Genomic DNA, 23,299 nt, shown 5'->3' with positions numbered 1-23,299 from the left:
TAAACTTCAGTGTTGCAATAATTCGAAATTGGACAAATAGTTTTAAAAGGTGCAGTGTCGGAAAATAGACACGGTGAAGTAAGTTAATGTTTATATTAGCTAAAATAATTTTTTTGCTACAGTTTTTTGTCATAAGTATTTCAAAATTATTTAAAAAGTGTAGTTTTTTTTATTTAAATTAGTACAGTTAATTATTATTCCTAAATACTACGATTTTACATTAAAGAAGGATAACAGTGCTGTTGGAATAATAAACCTTGATTGTGACGATGATCGACCGAGCGTGTATAGAAATACGCGTGTGCTCACAGGCGCGTGGCGGTCCTGACTGATTTGCAACTTGAAGTTGTCGCGCGCTGTAGGTAATTATCTCGGCCGGCATAGGCGAGTGACGGAGGCCTGCTATAAGCCAATATAGGTCTCATTAGTGGTGGACATTTGGACCACTTTTGGTCATTGTCCTTTATTAAATATTCTACAGATTTAATATCATAACATGCCAATTATACAATTCTTTATAGGTCTGGGAGGCCATCAAAAAAAAAGTGCGTGCTCTTGACCCGAATGACTCTACGACTTACGAACAAACTAATAAAAATTAATATGACAACTCGATAATAACTCTGTCCGAATTCCGAGAACGAAACAAATCATTGTGGTGTTTATAGCAGATTCGATTTAGAATACAAATCGAAGCGCGCAGTGATCCAGTTCACGCGCTGACGCAAGTGACAGTTGGGCAGCCAAATGGTTATAGATCTCGGTAGGTTCGTTCTATACTAGGTTATTTCCTTACTAAATTCGTCTACTAGGTGCGAACTCTAGTGTGCGTGTACAACAATAATGACGCATCCATGAGTGCACATGCACACTACAATAATGACGCTCGGATTGCTCGGATCAAACTCCCCGCACCCCACGCTTCCCCCGACCAAAAAGTGGTGGGGTGCGTCTTCGTGGATGAAACGATCTATATGTATACCTTTTGGTGTGTGGTCTACTAAGGTCATCCTATACTTGGTTCGGTTTCTGTAGGTGGGTATTCGGCAAGCTATTTTTTTCTAACCAGGATGGCGCTCGCTGAAATGGCATTTGTCTCTACTTCTATAGAGAAGGAATGGAATTTTGTCAAATAAACTGTATGAGACTTCAGCTGAATTGTTTTACAGCTTCAAAAACTGAAGTTTTTTTTAAGTTTCATTACCTTTTCGAAATCCTTTGGTCATAGGTTCCGTGATTACGACCGAGAAAGATGTGACAAACGCATTCAAAAGAACAAAAATAAATAATACGGCCACTAAAACATTATTACAGTAGCCCCAATATAAAAATAATGCTTTATTTATGTGCGCACCGTTTCTCTTCGTCAAAGACACCGCATTATTAAGTGCGGGCTTAACTTCGTGTGTTTTTATTTGGAGTAATTAGTTCATGGATTTACGACTGTACAGTGAGCGGCGGAAATGGCACAGCGAAATAAATTTTATTGCCATAGCAATAAGGATTAGTAACTTTATGTTTGTTCCTGGTCAGGGAAGTGATACAAACCACAATGGGGGGCTACAGCAGTAAGATTCCATAAGACAAGATTGTTGTAGATATCAAGCACTTACTCTTTTGAAATCCATGTCTTGGAACTGTCTTTTAAGTCGGATATTTTTTATATTTGTAGTCTTAGAGCTATATTTATAGCAGCTGTGTAGTTTTTATTACGCATTAGATTCGCACATTAATTCAAACTCGTAAAGAGCCACCTAACGAAAGTCTTTTAACCTATTTGTCCTACTGCTGAGAATCTGCAGATAAACTCTAATATTATTTACTTACTGGTCAAAAGGCACTTCTTTAACCAATGGAGAGGAAAGCAAAGAGTGATGTTACTGCTTATACTTCAATAGTGTAGCTGATGCGCGGCCCACAAGATGGATCGCACGATGTAAACGGCTGTTATTTAAAAATACACTTGTACGTTCGGCAATTATTCGCTAATGAACTAAAGTGGATCGGCCGCGTTACCGCGAGATGAAAGACGCTCTGCACATGGGATTGGAGATAGGATTTAGTTTTAGACAGATTTGATTTATTTGAGGATTTATTGTTTGACTATTTACAAACTTTTCTTTCGCCACATAAATAGTCACTTTGGATTGTGTTTCAGCCAAGAGATTACAATTTCTCGTAACCAACCTTAAAAATGCTTAGGCAAGACTTTAGAAGCTATACGTATTGCTATACTCTAGGTTTTGGCTTGTCAATACCTACCGCGGAAGGCGGCAGGTTGTGGGGTTCGACTTCGAACCCACTAAAAATAAAACCCTGGTTCCCTTTACCGCTAAGTGATTGGCGTCTTGGGTTTTAGAAACAATCAAGCCATCTTTTAAGGACGTTCTGCCCTACACGGGTAGGCCGTGGGACCCCCCATCAACAGGGGACGATGGGATATTAGTCTAGCTACTCACTGCCTCTCAGCCCTGCCGCGTGCGCAGCTCGCCGTCCGTTACATCCTCCACTACGCCTCCACTCCACTTGGTATATCCTCACAGGTAGTATACTAGTGTAGCTACTCACTGCCTCCTCGCAGCCAAGGCGGTCTTGTCCTGCTCGGGCGTGCTGGCCTCCTGCAGCACCCGCGCCGGCACCCAGCCCTGCCGCGTCAGCTCGCCGTCCTCCACGTCCTCCACTTCGATTACTTCACTTGGTATACCTTCGCAAGTAGTATACTAGTGTAGCTACTCACTGCCTCCTCGCAGCCAGCGCGGCTTGTACTGCTGTACAGCTCGCCATCAGCCGAGTTCTCCACCACGCACATTAACCAGGACTCCATTCCAATTGGTATATCCTCGCAGTTTGATACTAGTGTAGCTACTCACTGCCTCCTCGCAGCCAAGGCGGTCTTGTCCTGCTCGGGCGTGCTGACCTCCTGCAGTATCGTCGCCGGCACCCAGCCCTGCCGCGTGCGCAGCTCGCCGTCCGCCACGTCCTCCACCACGCGCACCAGCCATCTGCAAGCGAAAACGGACCTTATGACTACTGCTGGAAATGGTGTCTTCCCTTAACCAGAACCAGACGAGGGAATCAACAACAAAAGAGTACCCTCAGACTTCTTATCGGTCAACAGTTTGGTCAGCTTCTAGATGGCTGATACTGCGCGCAGTTTCATCATGTTCATACTGTTTAACAGCCTGACCAAACTCTCGGTCGACAAAAAGTTTGTAGTCTGTGGAATCTGGAGAGTACAATTGTTTCAGTCATAGGACGTTCACTGCTGAACATAGACAATTATTTCCAGGTTTACGGTTGGAAGCAGCCTGAATCTTCAGTGACTTCCAAGACTTTATAAGGACATCTATAGTCTAAGCTTGGTTTGCGCTTGATAATTGTGGTAAATATAACTATTACAATCAAAGTTCCATGACCTTCGAGTTCACGTGGAGACAATGACCGGTTTGCGAATTTTCCGTAAATTGTCAATTTAAAACAGCAAACAGCAGCTACGTCGGAAGCTGTCATTTAGTTATCAGTATGCTTTGCCAAGGTTTATAATCTAAACGCCCATACACTAAAATAACAAGGTGTGAAGTTTAACAATTTAAAGTCGATTCTACATTTATTTAATTTTAGACGGGAGTATAGTAGGCTATGTATGTATTGTGTAAATGTTAAAGCATATTCTGTGGTAGAGGAAAACATGATCCAATGCGTCTTATGTCTTGAACAGTGTACTAATTGGGCAGATTCTCTGATGTCCCTGTTATAACGTGAATAGTCAGCTGCGTGAATTAGTTTAATTTCGAAGAGGAAAAGGAATTTACAGAGAGTTTATCCTCTTCCAATAAGCTATGCCTAGTGTAGACCTAGCCCTATCCCCTGCCGTAACAACACTAGCAACGAAGATGATGCAGCCAGGCCTTCGACCCAGGGTCAACAGCCTAGATTCATAGACTAGCCTGTCTAGTGTTTGTCAGTCTTTATAGTCCAATCAAAGTCGCCGTGAATTGGTGCATATCTTGTTTGTTTTAAAAACAAGCATTTTAGAAAATAGGCACTTCTGATGATAAAACTGACAGACAGTTTGCAGATGCCCATAACTTCTTGGATTTATAAAGATACCTAATAAGAGGCGACAGCTTTAGTTCATGTTATTTTTTAAAACTTAATGACCAACGATTTGCCAAAAGTTATGAAGAGCGAAATACATTTTCATTTTACTAATGCAAATACATCGTATTTTACAAATATCTCAAAGAAAACGAATCAAATAATAATTAATGGAGTTTTACTTCTAGTCGAAAAAATACAAATGAGTTTATTTTGTTTTCCCAGACAGTAGAATGTTAAACATCTCATAAATAAGAACTCATGGTAATTGGCACTTCGCGCACTCCTCATGAGCGTGATTCAGTCCCAGTTCAGCAGGTCTTTAGCACCATCCATTCTGCACACTATTATTTAACATGACACACTTTATCCGCATTAAATTCATATCAGATATTAATGGCGACACACATAAATAAACTTGTCATTTAAAATAATTACATTCCTTTTATTCGGTCATAATTTCAGGAGCGTCGAATAAATCTCAGGAGTTTTCATATTTTTTAAGGTCAAGCCGCTTCTCCGCAAAATATCTACTTGACACAGAGTAACAAATTGTGGTAACGGACGGCTTTTGGGAGCTTCTTGGAAGCGATAATAATTTATCCTGAAGACGTTCTAATACAGGTTAATTGGTTGGGATCCATGTTGCCAAAGACAATAATATTAATCAAGCGATTCGAAAGACTCGTCACTTATATGAGAATTTACTAGACTTTCATAGAAACACTTATGAATTGCTAGATTTGTTTTTCAAACTCTTCCCCAAATAACATTAGTAATCCATATTAAAAGTAGTGAACTACTACTTTCTAATGGAACATGACGAACGCTAGTCCCTGTCAATGAATTTGGCGCCAAGAATAATGGGCTTATCAAAACAAGCTCGCAAGTGTTGTGAAAAAGTCGTTTATCGACTTTTCGACTAAGGGAACTTAATTCCAAGCAGCTAAAGGTGACTGAAAAAGGTTACCTATTTCAAATAAGAAAAATACAAATGAGACTTATCCATGTGAAATATTAATATTACCGTATAATAACCAGGTTTTTTGGTTGGGTGCAGGCAGTGGAGATCTCTACAGATCTACTACTATAGGTATAATACCTACAAGAAGGTTATTCATAAAGACAGTATCGGTATCGACATCAAAATTGGATCGATAACATTTTCCCAGCCGCACTAGTCCTTATTTGAAACAGATATGAACCCAGATTGAGTCCGGAAGACGGATTAGTGCGATGGAAGTAAATTAGGTTCGAAAACAAACGTAGTTATTGCAGGACACGAGATGTTTGATTCGTGGCCCACATACGAGACGGGAATGGCGCACGCATCAAAAGCATGCGAACAGCAAGTAGGTTTGACCTTTTTGTACACAAGCATGTATTTTTGAACCATGAAAGTTCCAATTTCTAAACGAAATTAAACTAATCTTAAACAAGATATTTCAAACTCTATTGAGTATAAGAATTCCTTAAAGAAATCGCATATAATCGAGAACAGGTAATATAGAATGAATTTCTTTATTTGATGGACCGACCAGCATTAGGAATAATACAAATACGATCTCTACTTAAAAAAAAACCGTACCTACTTTAGTAATTCTCCAGATTTTCATGATAGAATATCTGAAATATTGTTGGAAAATGTAGACTGCGGATGTGCCTAGTTTTAGACCGAACCGTTTTAATTAAGCTCTCATTCAAAGTGGCGTGTCAAATCTGATATGATACCTAGAACAGTAAATTGGCGAGTATCAGGAAGCGCCGTAGCGTCTCACCTACTTACCTCTTGGCACCCGCCGCACCTCGGCTGGTTACACACTGCTGGCGTTAAGCAGCTCTACATTACTTAGACGAAAAATGATATTCTGATTAGACTTACACCCGTAATCACAAATAATGCTTGCCTAAGTGAAGCAGCAACGCCATGCGAAGTCGAATAGAGCTCTGTGATTGTAATGTAATGTTTGTGAATACGGGTGTATACCAATGATGGTCGTAGCTGGTTTCTGAAGCACACGTAAGTACTTAAATCAAAGAAATTAATTTTAATTTTACTTTGTACCTACATAGTGAATTTTCAGCAGCAAAAAAGATGTAAATAGTGAACCCTCAGCCTTACTGTGGGTTACCTCCTCATACAATTTTACTGTATGCGCTCTTACACGCTATAAATCGCACTGACTGTCAGAGGATATTAACTGTCCCCTACATTTTGTAATTTTACCCACCTACTTCCCTAATAAGATTAAGATACTGATATTTTGGCAGTTTTTTTTTATTCTTCCAAAGTAATAATGACTTGTTAACACAAAACGCTGTACTATACTAAATTAAATTAAATGTCTCAATGATTAAATTAGTCACATGTTTTGCTTTCGTTGCTGTAATATCCTCAATAATGAACTAAAATGAGTCTATCAAAACAACACAGATCTATTTCACAGCTTTGAAAACTTTCAAGTCGTTTCAACAAAGCTTTGATCTCCAGCTTGCCGTTATCATATTTTGAGTTGACCCACAATCCCGGATCCACTTAAAGTTCATGGCACAGGGTTAAATTAAGCTCGCCGATCCACATGATACAGCTTCGAAAGCTCGTAAACTTACGCGACACTGAAATACGCGAAAAAGACTCAACGATCCAAGGATTTAATTTTATTAAGGAGTTACAACATCGGGATTAGGAACGAAAAAGAAGGTTAGAGTAATAAAGATTAGATCCATGACTGCTATTCATAGATATTGTTTATGAGTTGAGAAATCAGATCAACCAGTATTTAGGTTCATTAACGTTGGAGTTATATTTAGTTTTATTGCCAAAAGTTGCGATAGCTGCCGCTGAGAGTGCGAAGACTCTTAAAAATTCTAACATCAGCATCGTTGGCTCCACAATTTATTAATGTTAAAAATCTATAGACATAAATTATGGCGAAAGTAAGGTTGAGGTCACTGTGCAGTGTCAATGCAATTCCTTCTGACTGCTCATCACCTTAAGTAGCAATAGGTTTCCAACGAAGGCAAAAAGAACTCAAGTAGGTAGGTACTAAGTCGTTGAGGTAGAAGTTTTTAAATGTTTCTTCCAGGAGTAAGGTAGTCAAATAACTATGGATGGAAGAGACCCAGCACGCAGTCCCAGGATGACAATCTTTTGGAAAAGAGGCCAACCAAAGACTGAGAGAGATGGAGAGATGAATACTTCTTTTCATTTTATTTCGAACTCATTCGCGTACGGAAGCACTAAAGAAATCAATGGGGCATAAAATTGTCTGCTCATTGGTGTCGCTTTCTTTGCGTGGGCAGTCTTTTTAATACATTTTTATAAGAAAATTGATGCTCAAGCCAGGCCAAGATCATTAACATGCAGCTTAGTCTTTCGCGTTAAAGATTGATTCTTTTGCCTAAGTGAAGCAAATCGAACGCACAGCGTTGAATAGAACTCTGTGATTGGTTCGTGTGTCACCCTGTGCATCCACGCGCACTGTGAGACCTCATAGTAATGTTTGTGCATATGGGCGTCAACAAATAAAAATAAAACCCGGCGTTTCGGCATTATTTATGAAAGCATCTACGATTGCAGGTGCATATCTCGCGGGGAAATCTATTCGGGGAAAATAAATCGTACAGCCTAAGTGATGTCAATATCAAAGGCACTTAGGTCAATTATTATCGTTTAACACGCGTCCTCAGGACGTAAAACGAATGCACATAAGTACTAAAATGTGTTGTTGATTTTACGAGTATGCTTGATGGCCGATAAACCTGGCAAGCGTAGGGCATAGGTGAGAGAGCTTCCAGACACGAATGTGGTGGAAAATAACGATGGCTTGCAGACGTAAATTATGAGTCATTTAGCATTGACTTGATATGTATTCTAATGGCGAATTGAAACAATGTTTCTTAATGCACCCGTGATGCATCCAAGTTAGAATAAAGGCGGTTCATTAACTCAATAGAAACTATGTCCACGAATTCACCCCTATGATAATAATTATTATGTGTAGAGCACTGACAGCAATTTAGGATCTAGGATAGGAGCATACTAACAAACATATACTCGCTGTCACAAGAATATAAAGCAGGTGTCCAAAAGACTAAACATGTCATTACTGTTTAAATAGGCACAGAATGCCGTTGATACCACAATAATTCATTCCTGAGAAATGGTTAACTGAACTACGTAGTCATCAATCAGTTTCATATACTCTACATATCAAAGAGCGACCACACGTAGCCTACAGCTCCTGAATTACATAAATTATGTGCTTCAACTCCGAAGAGTGTAACAATAAAACTAACGGACTTGTTATGCGCGCGCTCTTTTGAGCGCTCGTAAAGCGTTATGAGCTATTTAACGATCACTCCTGCTCATTAAAATAGCTCGTTTCACGGGTAGAAAGCGATCGGGAACCACAGCCAACAGGTCAACTTTAACACAGCTGCAGAAGATAGACTCTACTCCTAAAAGCTCTTATGTTAATAGCCCGATGGTTTTGGACGTTACGAGTAAGTATTGCTAAATCGATGAGATATCTTGGATTTTTTTCATTTTACAGGAACAATAGTATGAGTTATATTTGTAATACTGTAGATATGAATGTGTCAAACAAAAGTTCATTGACATATATGAGGATAGTTGCAAACATACCTCAAGGCAAAAATAGAGCAGCAAAACTTTCAATCAAATCTAATAAAGAGTTTGCCAAACAGGATGAATGATGCTGATGTGAAACGTCATAATTCAACCCAAAAAATGGTAGCGCCAACAAAAATTAGGCTGGCCAGTCCCAAATTAGCGGTGTGCCCAAAACTGGGGCAGGTGGGAAGGAGCAGTCAGTCTAGTGAAACTGAATATCCCCATTTGTTCAGAGTGGGAGGCAAGTCATGTTAATAACGCTAATAATGTGCGTAGATTATTTTCAGAACTGCGGCCAAGCCAATTTTCGGGACCGGTATTTTTTGAACTCCCGCACCCCCCGGTGGTTTGATTTTGACAATACAAATAGAGTGGATGGGGAATTAAATGAGAGGTCTGCGTTAGCTGGCGATGCTGTGTTAGAGTAATGTGTAGTTAGCTTTGTTTCTTAGAAGTAGGGACGTTGACCCAATCAATCTTCCCGCGAAGAGACAATTTGCAATTCTTGCACAATGTTACCTCAGCATCAGATATTGATTTATTAATTTTGGTATATCACAAAATATGAAGACTAGTTAGTGAAGAGTTGAGGATTTGAATTCTTAATATCGTCACTGTCTAGATATCATGCGATTTAACCAAGTAAAGTCAATTGAGGACTATGAAGAGTATGATTTCATCATTATGACTAGGCAAATAAAAACATCAAATTAATCGATTTTTGTGAGATCATTTTAAAACTAGATTTTAAGAACAAATTAATATAATAAGAAGAAACCACCGAATCACACGGACGATAATATTTCCAAATGGCGCGTTGGCGGCAGTGATAAGTGTAGGAGATCTAGGAAGCCATCCGTTACATGGATGTAGGAGATGAATAAGTACAACACATTATGTCGTTGGAAATATGTCAATTTCAGACTGTTTTGAGTCTGTCGTACATTCAGATTTTACACTATTTCTTATTTATAATTAGTCTTTGTCCCTGGTTATCTTCGGTTCGTGGATTTTGATTCGTATAACTGAAATACTGTATCCCACAGGAAATGTGGACAGAGTTCAAAATTGACCAGGTTAGAAAAACATCGTTGCAGGTAGATAACTAAAAGATGAATTCTTCTTAAATTTATGAAAAGATAGGTCTTTATTAGCATTATTCAAAGAGTTTTAATTTGTTATGTTAGAAAATATTTCGAGATGAAAGTCTCTTTGTAAGTATTATAAAGTGATTTTTAGAAAAAAATGTCTTTGAAATAAGCTAAAAGGATTTTAGTGTAGTATTAGCAAAAATAACAATAAAACAAATGAGATTACGGCGAAATGTAATCATTCAAGCACAAAAACCTTGTAATAGCTTTTTCACAATTAAAGTATATTTTGAGATTTATGTTCTGTGACACGTTTTGCGAATTTCGTAATAGTTTTTAGGTCACCTAGTGGAACACATCAATCTATACTAATATTGTGAATCCGAGTGTTACTCAGTTGTACTGTAATATATCTTTCTGTTTGTTCTGTTTTAATCTATACCGCTGATTTACCATTTGTCGTAGAGACATCTTTAGATGGGCGAAAAGAGAACGCTCTACCTATTTACTACTTCGATACCGAACCAAAAATAACATCTTCAAAGCTAAGGCCCTAGTCCCTATAGATAAGGTATAAAGAGCTGCAGTTAGTCTCAAATTGTTAGAGCGTAAAGGTAGAGTTTTAGAATTAAAAGTTAAAAAAGTCCCAAAGCACACGTTTTCTGAAGTTGCAAAGCTGAGTTAACGATTTGAATGTTGATTTCTACTGGACTAAATAGTTTTTCAGATAGAATTAGGTATGTGCCCGAAGTAAATAATAATACGCAGACGAAGCCGCGGGTAGCCACATAGTAAAAGCGTTATGTAACTGTTACTGAACTAAATAGAGTCATCTAACAAATGGCTCTAGCGTTCGCTCCAAAACGCGGTCATTCCACATGTAATTTATTTTGATTTATTTTGTTCAGTGTAAAATTTCGTTTAATTCTATCGGAATTGGGGAATGGGACCACGGTCGGATTCCAGTTGTAATGTTTCGGAATGGTGAAGGTCGTTTGGAAGCTTAAGTGGCTATGAAAAATGCAGTTAGGTTAGATAAACAGGGCAAACCGTTATTAGAACCAATGCTGCACATTATACCTACTCGTACCTAGACGTCTTGTTCTAGACTTGAAAGTTTCAAGTTGAAACACGAAGCTTACGCCCGTATTCCCAAACGATGATTGCTTAAGTAAAGCAGCAAATCGAACGCACAGCGATGAATAGAGCTCTGTAATTGGTTCGTGTGTCACCCTGTACGTCCACGCGCACTGTGAAACCTCATGGCGTTAGTCACGTATAATATTGTTCCGGCTGTATAAGTCTGTGTTTACCATAGAAGAGAGGAAAAACTAGTAGATAACTTCTTGGCTGCATTCCTATAGCATTTTCAATTTACAGCTTATGTAGAAAACTAGTAAAAGCTGGTAAGCGCATATCACGTAACTTGAAGCACGACAGTCATCGCCCTTCAATCTGAAAAGTGTGCCTGCCCAGAGTTGTTTTTGTCTGAGAGCTGGTCATTTTTGCTGTGACTCGCTACAACTGCTAGGATACGAATAGAGCAGATACTTATTTCAAAAGCTTCTTCTTATTTTAAGAAGTAATTTTGGTCCCTAAATTTAAAGATGCTTACGTGAACATGAATTCGTTAGCGCGAAAAGGAAGCGTTATCTGAGTACAGACCTGTCGGCTGCCGCCTTGACTCCGTTGGCCCTGGTCTTGGGGTGGTTCTTCTTGGGGCGCACGGCTATCTTGTGCTTGGCGGCCGACGTGTCCAGGAGTTGAGCGTCTCCCAGGTCCAGGGCCGGGTCCAGGTCCAGCCGGGGCCTCCTGGGGGAGGGGACCGGTTAGTATGTTGTGGGTGCTAGACTGGTAGTACGTGGTCCGTGAGACATTATTTGTGGGAATGTTTTTAATAGTTGAGACTGTGAAGATAGGGGAAGATATTAAGTATGAAACTGTTTCAGTGCTAATAGATTAATTTTAAACTTCAATATTATGGTAAATTATTATGAAATGTATAAATGTATTTATAAATTAAGTCACTAATGCAGTAGGTTTTCAAAACGTTTAAATAAATACATAAATGAATATCTTAACACAATAAGTTATCTACAAGTATTTGAAAAATTCAATCACCAACAAAGAAAATAACCCCCTTTATATGCTGGTTTCAAAATATAACAGGAAGGACAGAAAATTCAGACACTCTAAATATGAAAAGTTTTCCAATGTGTCTGTAAGGACTCTACGTTTTTATTTAAGTAATTCATCTGATCAGAAATCTTAGAATACATCTCAATTAAAGGTGCAAGTTTTCATAATTCTGAATGCTGAGTTTCAGCTTTTTAAAACTGAAAGTATCCTACTTCTTCTCTCTTACACCTGAGCTTGGCCATAGTACAGGTGGATCATATGAAGAAAGTAATGACCGATAAAACGATCTTGCTGAAAGCCCTGCACCAATTAGGGCGGATAAATTAAGAGTTATACACAAGATCGTGTTCGTTACATTTGCGAGAGCTCCATCAATCAGCGTGCAGGTGTCTCGGGTGTCCGACAGTTCAATGTCAGGGTCCGCGCGGCTCGGGTTACCTCATGTGATCTGTTTTGACAGGTTTATTCCTAGATGGAGTGGGAGTTTGAAGAACATCGGTAAAGAGAATTTTGATTCAGATCTAGGTTTGTTTTAGACAAAGAATACGACGAGTATGACTCTCATTCGGCTTGGATCTATTGAAAACATTGACTGAAAACTAGACTCGTCGCCTTTGGGTCAGACTTTCGATTAAGACAAGGCTTGAAACCTATATTTTAATGATGATAAGACAAAATGATATGGAAATAACTTATAGTACTTAAGTAAATTATAATAATCTTGTCCTTTTAACTGATGGTCTTATCTTTCTTACGACAAAAGCAGCCAAATTGTTTGACTGGAAAGGTTTCCTGAAGTGCACCTCTCATTTTATGTTGCAATTTCACCTTTACAAACTTATTTATAAGTGTTACCCATATTTCATCTTAATATACCTATAATCATTTATTTCAGCACACACATCCTGCTTTAAAACAAATGGCGGTATAAAATTAAATAACCGATTACCCCGTTTGAAGTGGCCCGCCATACGGCTGGTGCTCAGCCAAATGTGCTTAGCTGCGCTTGCGCTTATATTCACGTTTTGTTTGCTGTCACGACAAGAACAAGCCTTTGCCATAAAATTATACGAATGGTGAAAAACATGTTCATGCCAAGTCGCACATCACATTATGGTTTAATAACAACCAGCTTTTTCCTTTGGCTTTCGGTCCGTCACAGTGTGAGGCGAGTGAGTCACCGGTGCGGTGATTGATTACCAGTCATTTTGTTTGCTAGATAAGTATACACTCTCGAAGCTTATAATAGTCAGTGATGATAGAACGGGTCTATAAAAATAAAACTTAACTTATTTATTTAGCAATTTTCAAGAATTTTTATTTTTTATTTTTATTTTTTTCCAAGCCAGTGATGAGGAAACATGCCTTTAAAATTAAAACTACTACATAAAAGTTTTAGTCCTCTTTTTTTAGAACAATAAAGGAAAATTACCCCGCTCAAAATAAATCATTATTATCCTTATTGGTCAACAAAGTCCGGTGCAACAAAGGTGTCACTCGCTGCGCGCGCGCTATTTCAGGCCGCCCCAGAAACGGCGTGACGTCAATGCGGCACAGATTCGCTCTCCAGCGCTCCAGCGTCTAGCCCAGTTAGCCACGGAGCAGATTTAACCCTCACTTGACTGTGCAGGCACTGGGCCTTTTTAACCCTTACCATATCTTCGAAAAATTGATTTTCTGATGAGAAGACAAGGTTTTCCTCCACCATTTAACGTTTTGACCATTCATAGCCATTTTATTTAGAAGAAATAACTTCTTTTTTAAATAATAGTAATTCAGGTTTTTTTTTATCAATTTCAGGCATGTCTTTACCTACATTAAGATTGAGAGTAATCGTCTCCTAGATTCATTCGTTAGAATTGGATTTGGACTTGGATTTTGGGTTATCTCAAAGGATTGGAAGATTCAACTCTATATATTTTTTTAGTCTGTATTGTATCAGGTAGGTATGGGATTATTCTGTGGTATGGGGTAAAAGTGAAACTCTCGATTAGTCAGAAGCCTTTCAAATGCCTTAAGGCTAGGATTTACCGCCTCGATGCCGTGCATTTGTTTACCTCAGCCCCCGCACACCTCGCACTGACACTCGCGCTGACACTCGCGCGACGCGTTGACGCCACAGCGTAAAAACAAACCGTAAGTTGGATGACGGTTTACGTAATCTTCAAATAGTTAATAAATAAATAATAAAATTAAATATCCTTCGACATAATATTTTAACACTGCGCCTCTAGTCTCAAACTAAGCAAAGCTTGTACTATGGGATATGAAAATACTTAAATAACATAACATAAATAAATAAATATTATGGTTAGAAACCGTGCATAGTGCAGTCCACACAGCTTATGACCGCAGTCTGTGGAGGAACACTATCTGTGGTCGCGATCCTCATCAGTGAGGGACCGAGGAAGAAGAAGAATGGTTAGAAAACACCCAGCCCGAAACAAATATTATTATAATGTTCATGCACACAAATGTTTGTCAATCAATAATGTCAAATGAAAGATGATAATATTAAGTCAAACAAATAACCTAGGCAGCACTCTGACAATCCTTAGTATGTACGCAGTATAATTGTAATTACTGCATTAATATTAAGTACAAGTCATCTGTTTTTCCTATGGAAACATAATATCAGTGTGTGTTTAAGTGGAATTACTGCACATATACTATGTGCAAGGTGAACTTAACAATTGTAGAAACATAATAAGAATGATGTAATTGGCACATACTGCACTATTACTGTGTAGCAAATTAAGTAAGCGCGAGTATTCACGTAATATTAAGTTATTATGTGCTCTTACTGCTAACATAGTATGTGAAGAAACCTACAATCTGCTCTTTACTGCGTTTATGATAACATGTATCTTCCGTTCTAAGATAGATAGAAAAAAACGGGTCTTTGATTCTTATAGATCGCGATGTCAGGATTCAGAATATTCAAAACAATCATAAATGCAGTAAGTGGTACTTACTGCGTTTATAAATTGTGCGGCAGAGCACTAGAGATACCGCGCGGGGGTGTTATCGGCTCTGCGCTGGCGCTAGGTGGGTCAATGACGTTCGTTCACCCGCTGCACTGGCACGTGTTGGCCTCGAACCCCTCCCCCCCCCCTCAGATCCTTCCCCCCCCCCCCTCACTTCACAACTTTCCGACATGGATTCGAAATCCTTGGAATTTTCTATTAATATCATTAGAAGCCATAGGTTGTTTTACGAAGATGCTCATAAATTGCGATGAAATCGTTTTTGCTTGCGGCTTAAAAATTATGAACTTACCTATTTGATTCGATATTCGCATTCTAGATAATTCTAGAACACAGTGGAAAATTTTCATCGCCACACGTAGAGTCGATCATATACTAAACTGGGAAATTGTAAATTTATTAAATTATACTGTTACAAATAATATCATCATTTGATTTTATAGGTGTGATATTGAAGGTCATGAAAATACCTGAAGAAGAACCTTCTAGTGAGGCGTCGACTTTATGATACCAAATTGAACTTGATTTAAATAGTGTGAACTAAAATACAATCCAAAGAGCTAAAATGACCCAAAATGCCGATTATTCCTAATTAAGTACTTTACAAGACCTCTTAATTTTTATCCAAATGGTATTGCAGGCTTAGTATACAGGGTGTTAGGTAAATGGGTATATGAGCCAACACTAGCCCATGTTAACATGGGCATATAAATGGTATGGTGAAGTCAGAAAAGCTATATCTTGATTTATTTATTTTAATTTTCATACAAATTGGATTTTATAAAATTTATTTGTATGAATATTTAAAAAATTAAAATGATGATATCAAATTTCTGACTTCACCATACCATTTATATGCCTATGTTAACATGGGCTAGTGTCGGCTCATATACCCATTTACCTAACACCCTGTATATAACCTTAAAGTCTAGTTTTGCTAATTTTCAGACCATTAAATTGCTAGAGTCAATATGTTCATGTCTATCTGAAAGGTGGGTCAATGACGTTCTTTCACCCGCGCCACCACCCGCGCCAGCCTTGCATTCCGCCCCTCCTCCTAAGGGCGCGCTCACATTAGGCGGCTGCGCTGCAACTACCAACCCGTTCTCTTAAGCTGTAGATATGAATACCAAGTAGTCCGAAAACTGAAATAAAAAGATTTAGGTGAATGCGAGAACGTCGCTTAAGATTTGAGAGTTGCGTTCGCGGAGACTTAAATATTTGTCATCACTTTTTTTGTTGAAAAATTAAAATATGTAGAGTACTTTTACGGTGAGTTTCTTATAGCAGCAGTCCTACTAAATACAAGTACGTATATTTTTATTTGTGATGTGAATGCGCTCTAACCTTATCGGTCAATAAATTAATAGGTAACGTATTAGCGTTCGAAGTTTCCCAATGAACCGTACTATCATTATAATAATAATAGTACTTGTTTGAGCTTTATCTTAGTATTGATATTTTAATATTTATGCAATGTTTTAAAAATAGCACTATTTGAAATGTTGCAAAAATAATTTGTTTGTTGTCTCTATAATCTATTGTTATTAAATAGACATTGTTTTAAGTTAACTTGACCTTCATCACTTCATTCATATTAGAATGAGTATACATTAAAGACTAACAAAACTCACAAGTAAGTAGGTACCTTGTATATTTCTTGACTCTATCCAAATGTAAATCTAGGTACGGACGGAAAAATAAATGAAAAATTTATCAACATTTTGCAAGCAAGCCAAGGAATTTATCTCAAGCTACCAGTAGCTTACCTGTTCAATAGCAAAGCTAAGGCGTACTCTACCTGAAAATTATCATATTTTTCACATCTCCTCATTGACCTAGATATTAACATTTCATCTCCACCTCTAATGGTTCTCCCAACAACAAATAGGTAGGTGTTTGTCGTCACGTAGCCGCTCGAAGGTGGGTCAATGACGTTCGTTCACCGCTGCACCCCGTACCCTCCTGAAACATTTCCACCGCTTATAGAGTCGCTGCATAACCGATCAATACCGAGGAAGACATCAAACTAGCCTTGCTACAATGGGAAATAAATAATTGGCTTAGCTTGACATATGACCGTATTTTAACAATAATTCTGTAAATTGTAGTTTCATCAAAACCGTTTTGTAGTTTTTTCGTAAAAGAGTAACTTACAAACGATGCTTGCTTAATCGAAGCACCAACGCTATGCTAAGTCGAACGCACAGCGTTGAGTGGAGCTCTGTGATTGGTTCGTGTATGTCACTCCGCCATTCAAGTATTGTCTATGAATAGGTTTTTGGGACCCTGTGCGTCCACGTGGACTCATAGTAATGTTTGTGAATACGGGTGTAACATTTATCCATTCTCATAAACTTTTCACATGTCATATAGTTACTATATTACTGAGATGTTCAGCACCTCGATGACTACTGTGGTGATTTTGATTGTGACCTTCATGAAATAATAGAAAAATGTACATTATTTACATCGATTTCTCTACCAAACATAGGTATTTGATTTCCCGTCTTCATTAATAGTAGTGCTGATAAAACTCGTATACAAGAGGAATTGGAATGGTACAACAATGTAGAAAGTTGCTGGAGGAAACTTCAAATCTCTGTCATTATATTTTCTAGGTAACATACTACCTAAGCTGTAGTTAGCACTACGACTATACCTACTTGTTGCAATATCTGTAATTTATTTTAATAAAGCATTCTCCATCTAAAGGAAATACCCCAATATGATATTCTTTCTAGTTCTATTCTCATTTTAAAGTACAGAATACATACAAAGAAACATTTATCTCTCCATTGGCACGTGGATGTTTCTGTATTTCTGTGCCCACATTTTGAATTTTATCGTAGCTTATTATGGAAACTTCTCGTCAACAGCACAACAATACTCGTAACGACTTACATACTTGGGGAAAATTGACGCCTACTCATTGGAACTCCTTAAAATTCAAACTTTAACAACATATAATTTATTTCTTCAGGAAATTGAAAAGATATAATAAAGGAGGAAAGCCTAGAAGTTTCTTCGAGTGTAGTAAAATCTTATTTAGGGTTTCCAATTTAAAAAAGGTTCTCCTTAAGGTAAGATTAGGGTTATCTTTCATGAGATTTGAGTCAGGAGATTGCTACCCTCGTTCTTAATTGCGCAATTACAATGTAGACACCTACGAGCCTATATTAAATATAAGAGTTGCTTATAATTTTGTAAATAAGTAAATAGTCTGTTAGGTACATATTGTCGCCATAACTAAGTAAAACTAGCTTTTGCCCGCGGCTTCACTCGCATGAAATTAAGTATATCACATATCGTCATAAATTATAGCCTATATGTTATTCTGGGTTATTAATACTGTAAAGTTTCATCTAAATCCTTTCAGTAGTTTTTGCGTGAAAGAGTAACAAACATGTTAACATCCAGACATCCATACAAACTTTCGCATTTATAATATTAGTAGGATTAGTAGGATATAAGGACTTCTCAATCATCGTTGCAATTCATTTAGTGTGCTTGTAACCTCGAAAACCAGTGCCGTATTGATCCACCGCTTGACGTTGCAATTTGGACGCATATACTATGACTATGCTAGCTCAGCGTTTCAATGCCATATTCCCGTATCTATATATATCTCTCTCTGTGCGGGAGTGGGGGGAGAGCGCACAGCGCAGGTACTAGCTAGGTCAATGACGTTCGTTCACCCGATGCAGGCACCCCGTCGAAAGTAGGGCGGTACATAGCACCCTTGGAAGCTATGTGCGGATACCCTGCATGTATTGCACTTTACGCCTCCCCTATGTAATGTACAGTGTACAGCATATCAAACTATGCATTTTATTGCAAAATAGCATCTACTACAACTGCATAAGATCCCCAGCTTGATATGCTGTCGTCTCTACACTTGAGAACTTTTCACACCTCAATGGGCTGTCGCTTCACTCCTTTATGCTCTACGATGGAAAGGAGGGTAGTGTGTTTTGTTTGCGTGCACGAGCAGTAGTGGATACTCCGGTTCCCTAGCTTTAAACAATTGAAGATACCCTTACCTTGATGACAAACACATTGCATCAGCTATTACAAAATACTCGTAGATAGATTTTTAAGATACAAGCCACAAAGACAATAACTGAAAGATGACCCAAATAATCGAGTTCATGCAATAATTTGGACTGAATTATTGTTTTATCTAAGCCCAGGGTTTACTTTGGCAATAACTTATAATTTAGTAATAATATTTTCCTTTCTGCTTAGCGATATCTTAGTAGTTCATTAGTACTGCAATAACAGATAATATTTGCTTGACCTTGAATGTCGGCTTTGAATGTAAATTCAATGCGATTTATCAGTCGTTTACGTGTGTTACTGTTAAATATTAGACTTGATATTAATAAAATAAAAAAATGATTTCGGTATTTTTAAATGTAGGGCAGATATACAAAAATCCCAGACATAACAAGGAGAAACTGCATATGAATTATCAAAGTGACGATAAGCAATCAACTGCAAATGAATTTTTCTTCGACTAATTCCAAGCAGGTAGTAATCCAATGAAAGTGTTCTACGGGAATTAGAACGTAAAGGTCGCACACTAAGCTGACGTTGCTATTAAATTATTGCATCGAAGGAGTACGGAGTGCATTACCAACAAGTACCAAAGAGTACTAGAGCCTTCGCCCATGTACTTGTAAAAGTAGATAGAATGTCTAAGTCAGCCAGGCCAGTAGAAGCCAAGGCTAGGTTGAACCACATCCACAGTTCAATTTAAACCCTTCGTGATAGTAAACAAAGCTGATATTCCATTGGCGCCAACCTTCAATGACGTTCGTTGACTCGAGCGTTCGATGCCGGCGCAGTGCTGTTTTCCTTCTCCGTTTTCATGCATTGATATTAGAAACTGTTGAAGCTGTTTCTGTTATTATATTTCAATGCAATTATGGGTTATTAGAATAGATTAAAATTCAATTAAACCATTACAATGTTCATGTAATTTTCATGAAAATCTCTGCCCATTCAGACAGATTAATTTTCATTGACGCTGTATATGTTTAATACAATATGATTCCAAAGATACATAAAGTAAAAATGATTTAACAAGCGTAATAAAAACAAATGCTTCAAGCATAATGTAATATGATTGCACTTGCATTGAGGTAGGTAAGTTAGACTAGTGCTGCAAATTATTCATATAGTATTATCGTGGTAGAATTTCAGGGGCGTTAATTCATCTATTCCGCGTCCGATATCGGGTGTGTTGAAATGGTTATTTTAGCCGGCAGAAGGTATAATGTTGTCTTGCACACGCAGCACCAGGATACGTAGAGCCGGCTTTGGTGTTATTGGGGTAGTGACGATGTGTCTGGTTATAGCGGTCGGTGGGTCGAAGCGATGTGGCGTTGGAGCTCGTGACCCAATTTCGCAGCTGCTGGTTTCAGCAGCGAGGGGCGTCGAGCGCCGCGGCGGGGCGCGGGCGGCGCGTGTCAATGCCGTACGTTGACTCGGCCAGCGTCGGCCTCCGCCTTACATAACCACCGACAATGAGCGTTCGCCGAATGCGTGTGATGTACCACAACCGATGCTCAATGGTATTTCACTGGAAATTTCTAGAAACTACACGTCCCGTTACTATAATCCTCTCCATTAATATCTCCCTTTTCGGAATACTCGTACTACAGCCTTGATGCTGTTGCCCATTCATTTCGTTCGTCTGAAAAAATAGTAATAAATAAAATGTATTTGATATAGCTAGGTAATCCTTAAAAAAGTTTTCTTTTTCGAAGAACTTGCTTGTCGCTTTTCTGTAGTTTCAACATCTCTGTCAAGGTCATCGAATTCACATTGACCCGGCGATCTTAAAACATTTCATGAGATGTTATTGAATGTGTTTATTTACCAACTTATCCGTCTACCTTGCCAAAGGACACTCGAGCCCCAATAGCAGCGCTACGTGACAACCGGCATACAAACAAACGAGAAAGAGACGGTGGAAAATTTCCCGGGGGTGCGATCCTGAATAGAGGGGCTACGGGGCTTTGAGTCGGCTAGGGCGGGCGGCGGGGCCCGAAAGTGAAAAGATCAAAGATGCGCGCGAGAGGCATGCGCGGCGAGCGGGCGGTGCGAGCGGAGCCGCGCGCCGCCGCTAGCGAGCGACTGCACCGCGACGCAGCCTCACGCAAACAAAACTTTAGTTACTAACCTACTTCCGTGCGGGCGCCAACGCGAGCGCGGCTCTGTTGTTGTTCATCGCTCGCCGATACCGCTGCGAGCACGCTGCTCACTCGCTTACCCATGACACGTTTCAGTGACGAACTGTTCTATGAAAATGATCTGTAAAACGCGCGCCGTGTACCGGCTCTGAATGGACTCGAACGTTATTAAGCTGGCCGGCCCGGGGCACTCGAACAAAATGTTTTATGGTGAGATGATAATGATGTGGACGTCTTTCGGCTTTTTTATTATCTGTATTTTCTTTTCACGTTGGCATGCACTTCGCAGTCTCGTCGTTTCATTCATTCGTTTATTATTAGACGGCCATGCACACACCGCACGTAGAAACACGTGTTTGTAAATGAGATTAATTTATGGACGTACAATTATCGGCGTTTAATTATGCTGTAAAATATTAATAATTTCAATAATTCAACAATTTAAAAAAATACCTACTACTTGACTCTATAATTAAATTGGTATAGACACTTACCTGTTTAGTTAACTATCAGTAAATAAAGCATTGTTGGAGTTGACCAGAGATCAAAAAGTACTTAAAGAAACTTTAAAGTTAATAATTATTTTTATAACACATACTTGCTGGTAACATTTATAATTTTTAAACATAATTTATACATATTTTATTGACAGATACATATTACAAACATTCATTTTAAATTTTGAACAGTTGTCGTTTGTCGTATTTGTTTTTTTTAATTCTATATGGAACTGCGCTTCTATTTTAATTTTGTGCCGTTAATATGTACCTTATCTAAGTAATCTTTTTATTTATGTGTACATGTTCTTTTCTTAATGTTCAAATGTCTATATGTGTATTATATGTTAAATTTTTATACTAGTTTTATGTATTATTGAATTAAATATCGGCTAATTAACAGATATATTTTGTTGTGGATCTATACGCTGGCAGCCATGTTGCATTTTGTCTATGCAAGTGTCGCCCTCTAGCGCTGGGATCGAAACGTTGAAGTGACGTTGCACGAACAAATCCGCAAAATTTACAGGTGTTTACGCATAACAAAGGTTCCAGATATGCATTACTTATCTTAATTTAAAATAAGAAATACTATTCAATTACAAATAACTTTTTACGCAACAAGAAACGTCAAACAGTTTACCTATCAGAAAATAAGTCTTAAATCTATAGCTATAAAGGTCGAAACTAGCCTCCCGATTTGCCACTCACTTCTAATTAGTACGTAAGGTGCATTTAATTGCATGTCTCCACATACTTTTCCCAGGGTATGACTAATATAGAAGGTACTTCCTTCGTGAGGCAAATTTAAAATAGTTTGCTGACAAACCTGCCACGTGTCTCTAAATAGGCAAAATATTTTTAACCATCCGCTAACTGATGACCTCACGAGATATTTTAACCACTAGCAACGCCTTATTGCTACCACAGTTTCGACACAATGTCTAAATCTGTCAGTGAAATGATGGTGTCATATTCGTATGAGCAATTTTCAGAATCGACCCCCCCCCGTAGCGCTCTACATTTGATAAAGTGGCTTCAACCGGCTACTATACTCGTAGTAACAATGCATGAAAAAGAAAAAAAGAAAAATCGTTTGATATTTCAACCTATTGGATTAGGATTGATTTTTCAGTGGTCCGATTAACTATTAACTGAAGAACATGTTTGGCACATTGACACTTTCAGTATGGGAAATATGTCAAAATGACAAGTTTATTCTTAAGTTAAAAGATATCTCACCAAAAATCTGCCTTTAGGGCTGATGTTATTATCGTCGGATAACTTTTAACTGAAGATTAAATTTGGCACATTGACAGATTCAGTATGGGAAATACTTATGTAAAAATGACAAGTTTATTTTTCAGTTCAAAGTTATCCGACGATGGTAAAATCAGCTCATAAAATAGAGTCGCCATTTTTTTTGATTTTGAAAAAAGACTCTTTTAAACAATCTAGTAAAAAAATGAGTTTGCATAGTAATTTCGACATGCGCGTCATCTGCCGCAAATGTGTGTTGATTGAAGAGTTGCCTTGTTACCGTTTTTACTTTTAGAGTTCTCTATAGTCAATCGTCCTAAAAAATTTAGTTTCATTAAAAAAAACATCTCCAAATGCCCCTTTAGAATGGGCCTGTAAAGTAACATAAAAC

At 38.3% G+C, this 23,299-nt stretch overlaps 2 protein-coding genes across 2 annotated transcripts in view; one reads left to right on the top strand and one right to left on the bottom strand.

Moving 5' to 3' along the window:
- Positions 1-23,299, top strand: part of Hr4 (nuclear hormone receptor 4) — a 112,288-nt gene that overhangs the window by 36,134 nt on the left and 52,855 nt on the right. The gene's annotated exons all lie outside the window — the stretch shown is intronic.
- Positions 2,565-12,206, bottom strand: LOC114365361 (uncharacterized). The gene is made up of 4 exons (XM_028321911.1): positions 12,191-12,206; positions 11,491-11,732; positions 2,855-3,002; positions 2,565-2,704 (listed from the first exon to the last, which is right to left on the bottom strand). The coding sequence occupies exons 1-4, from the start codon at positions 12,204-12,206 to the stop codon at positions 2,565-2,567; spliced, it is 546 nt and encodes a 181-aa protein (XP_028177712.1).

The sequence above is a fragment of the Ostrinia furnacalis genome, unplaced genomic scaffold (assembly GCF_004193835.3).
Source record: "Ostrinia furnacalis isolate ACB-3 unplaced genomic scaffold, ASM419383v2 OfSCF7584, whole genome shotgun sequence".
In the NCBI taxonomy this organism is placed as follows: Eukaryota; Metazoa; Arthropoda; class Insecta; order Lepidoptera; family Crambidae; genus Ostrinia; species Ostrinia furnacalis.
The sequence above is the reverse complement of the archived record's forward strand: the minus strand, read 5'-3'. Positions and strand labels throughout refer to the sequence as shown.

Bases quoted from the DNA above. Each gene is read 5' to 3' on its own strand.
- LOC114365361 (XM_028321911.1), bottom strand. The intron at 3,003-11,490 runs GTCTGTACTCAG...TTTCGCTTGCAG, and splicing joins GTCAAGGCGGCAGCCGACAG to ATGGCTGGTGCGCGTGGTGG. The intron at 2,705-2,854 runs GTATCAAACTGC...CTACTTGCGAAG, and splicing joins GGCAGTGAGTAGCTACACTA to GTATACCAAGTGAAGTAATC.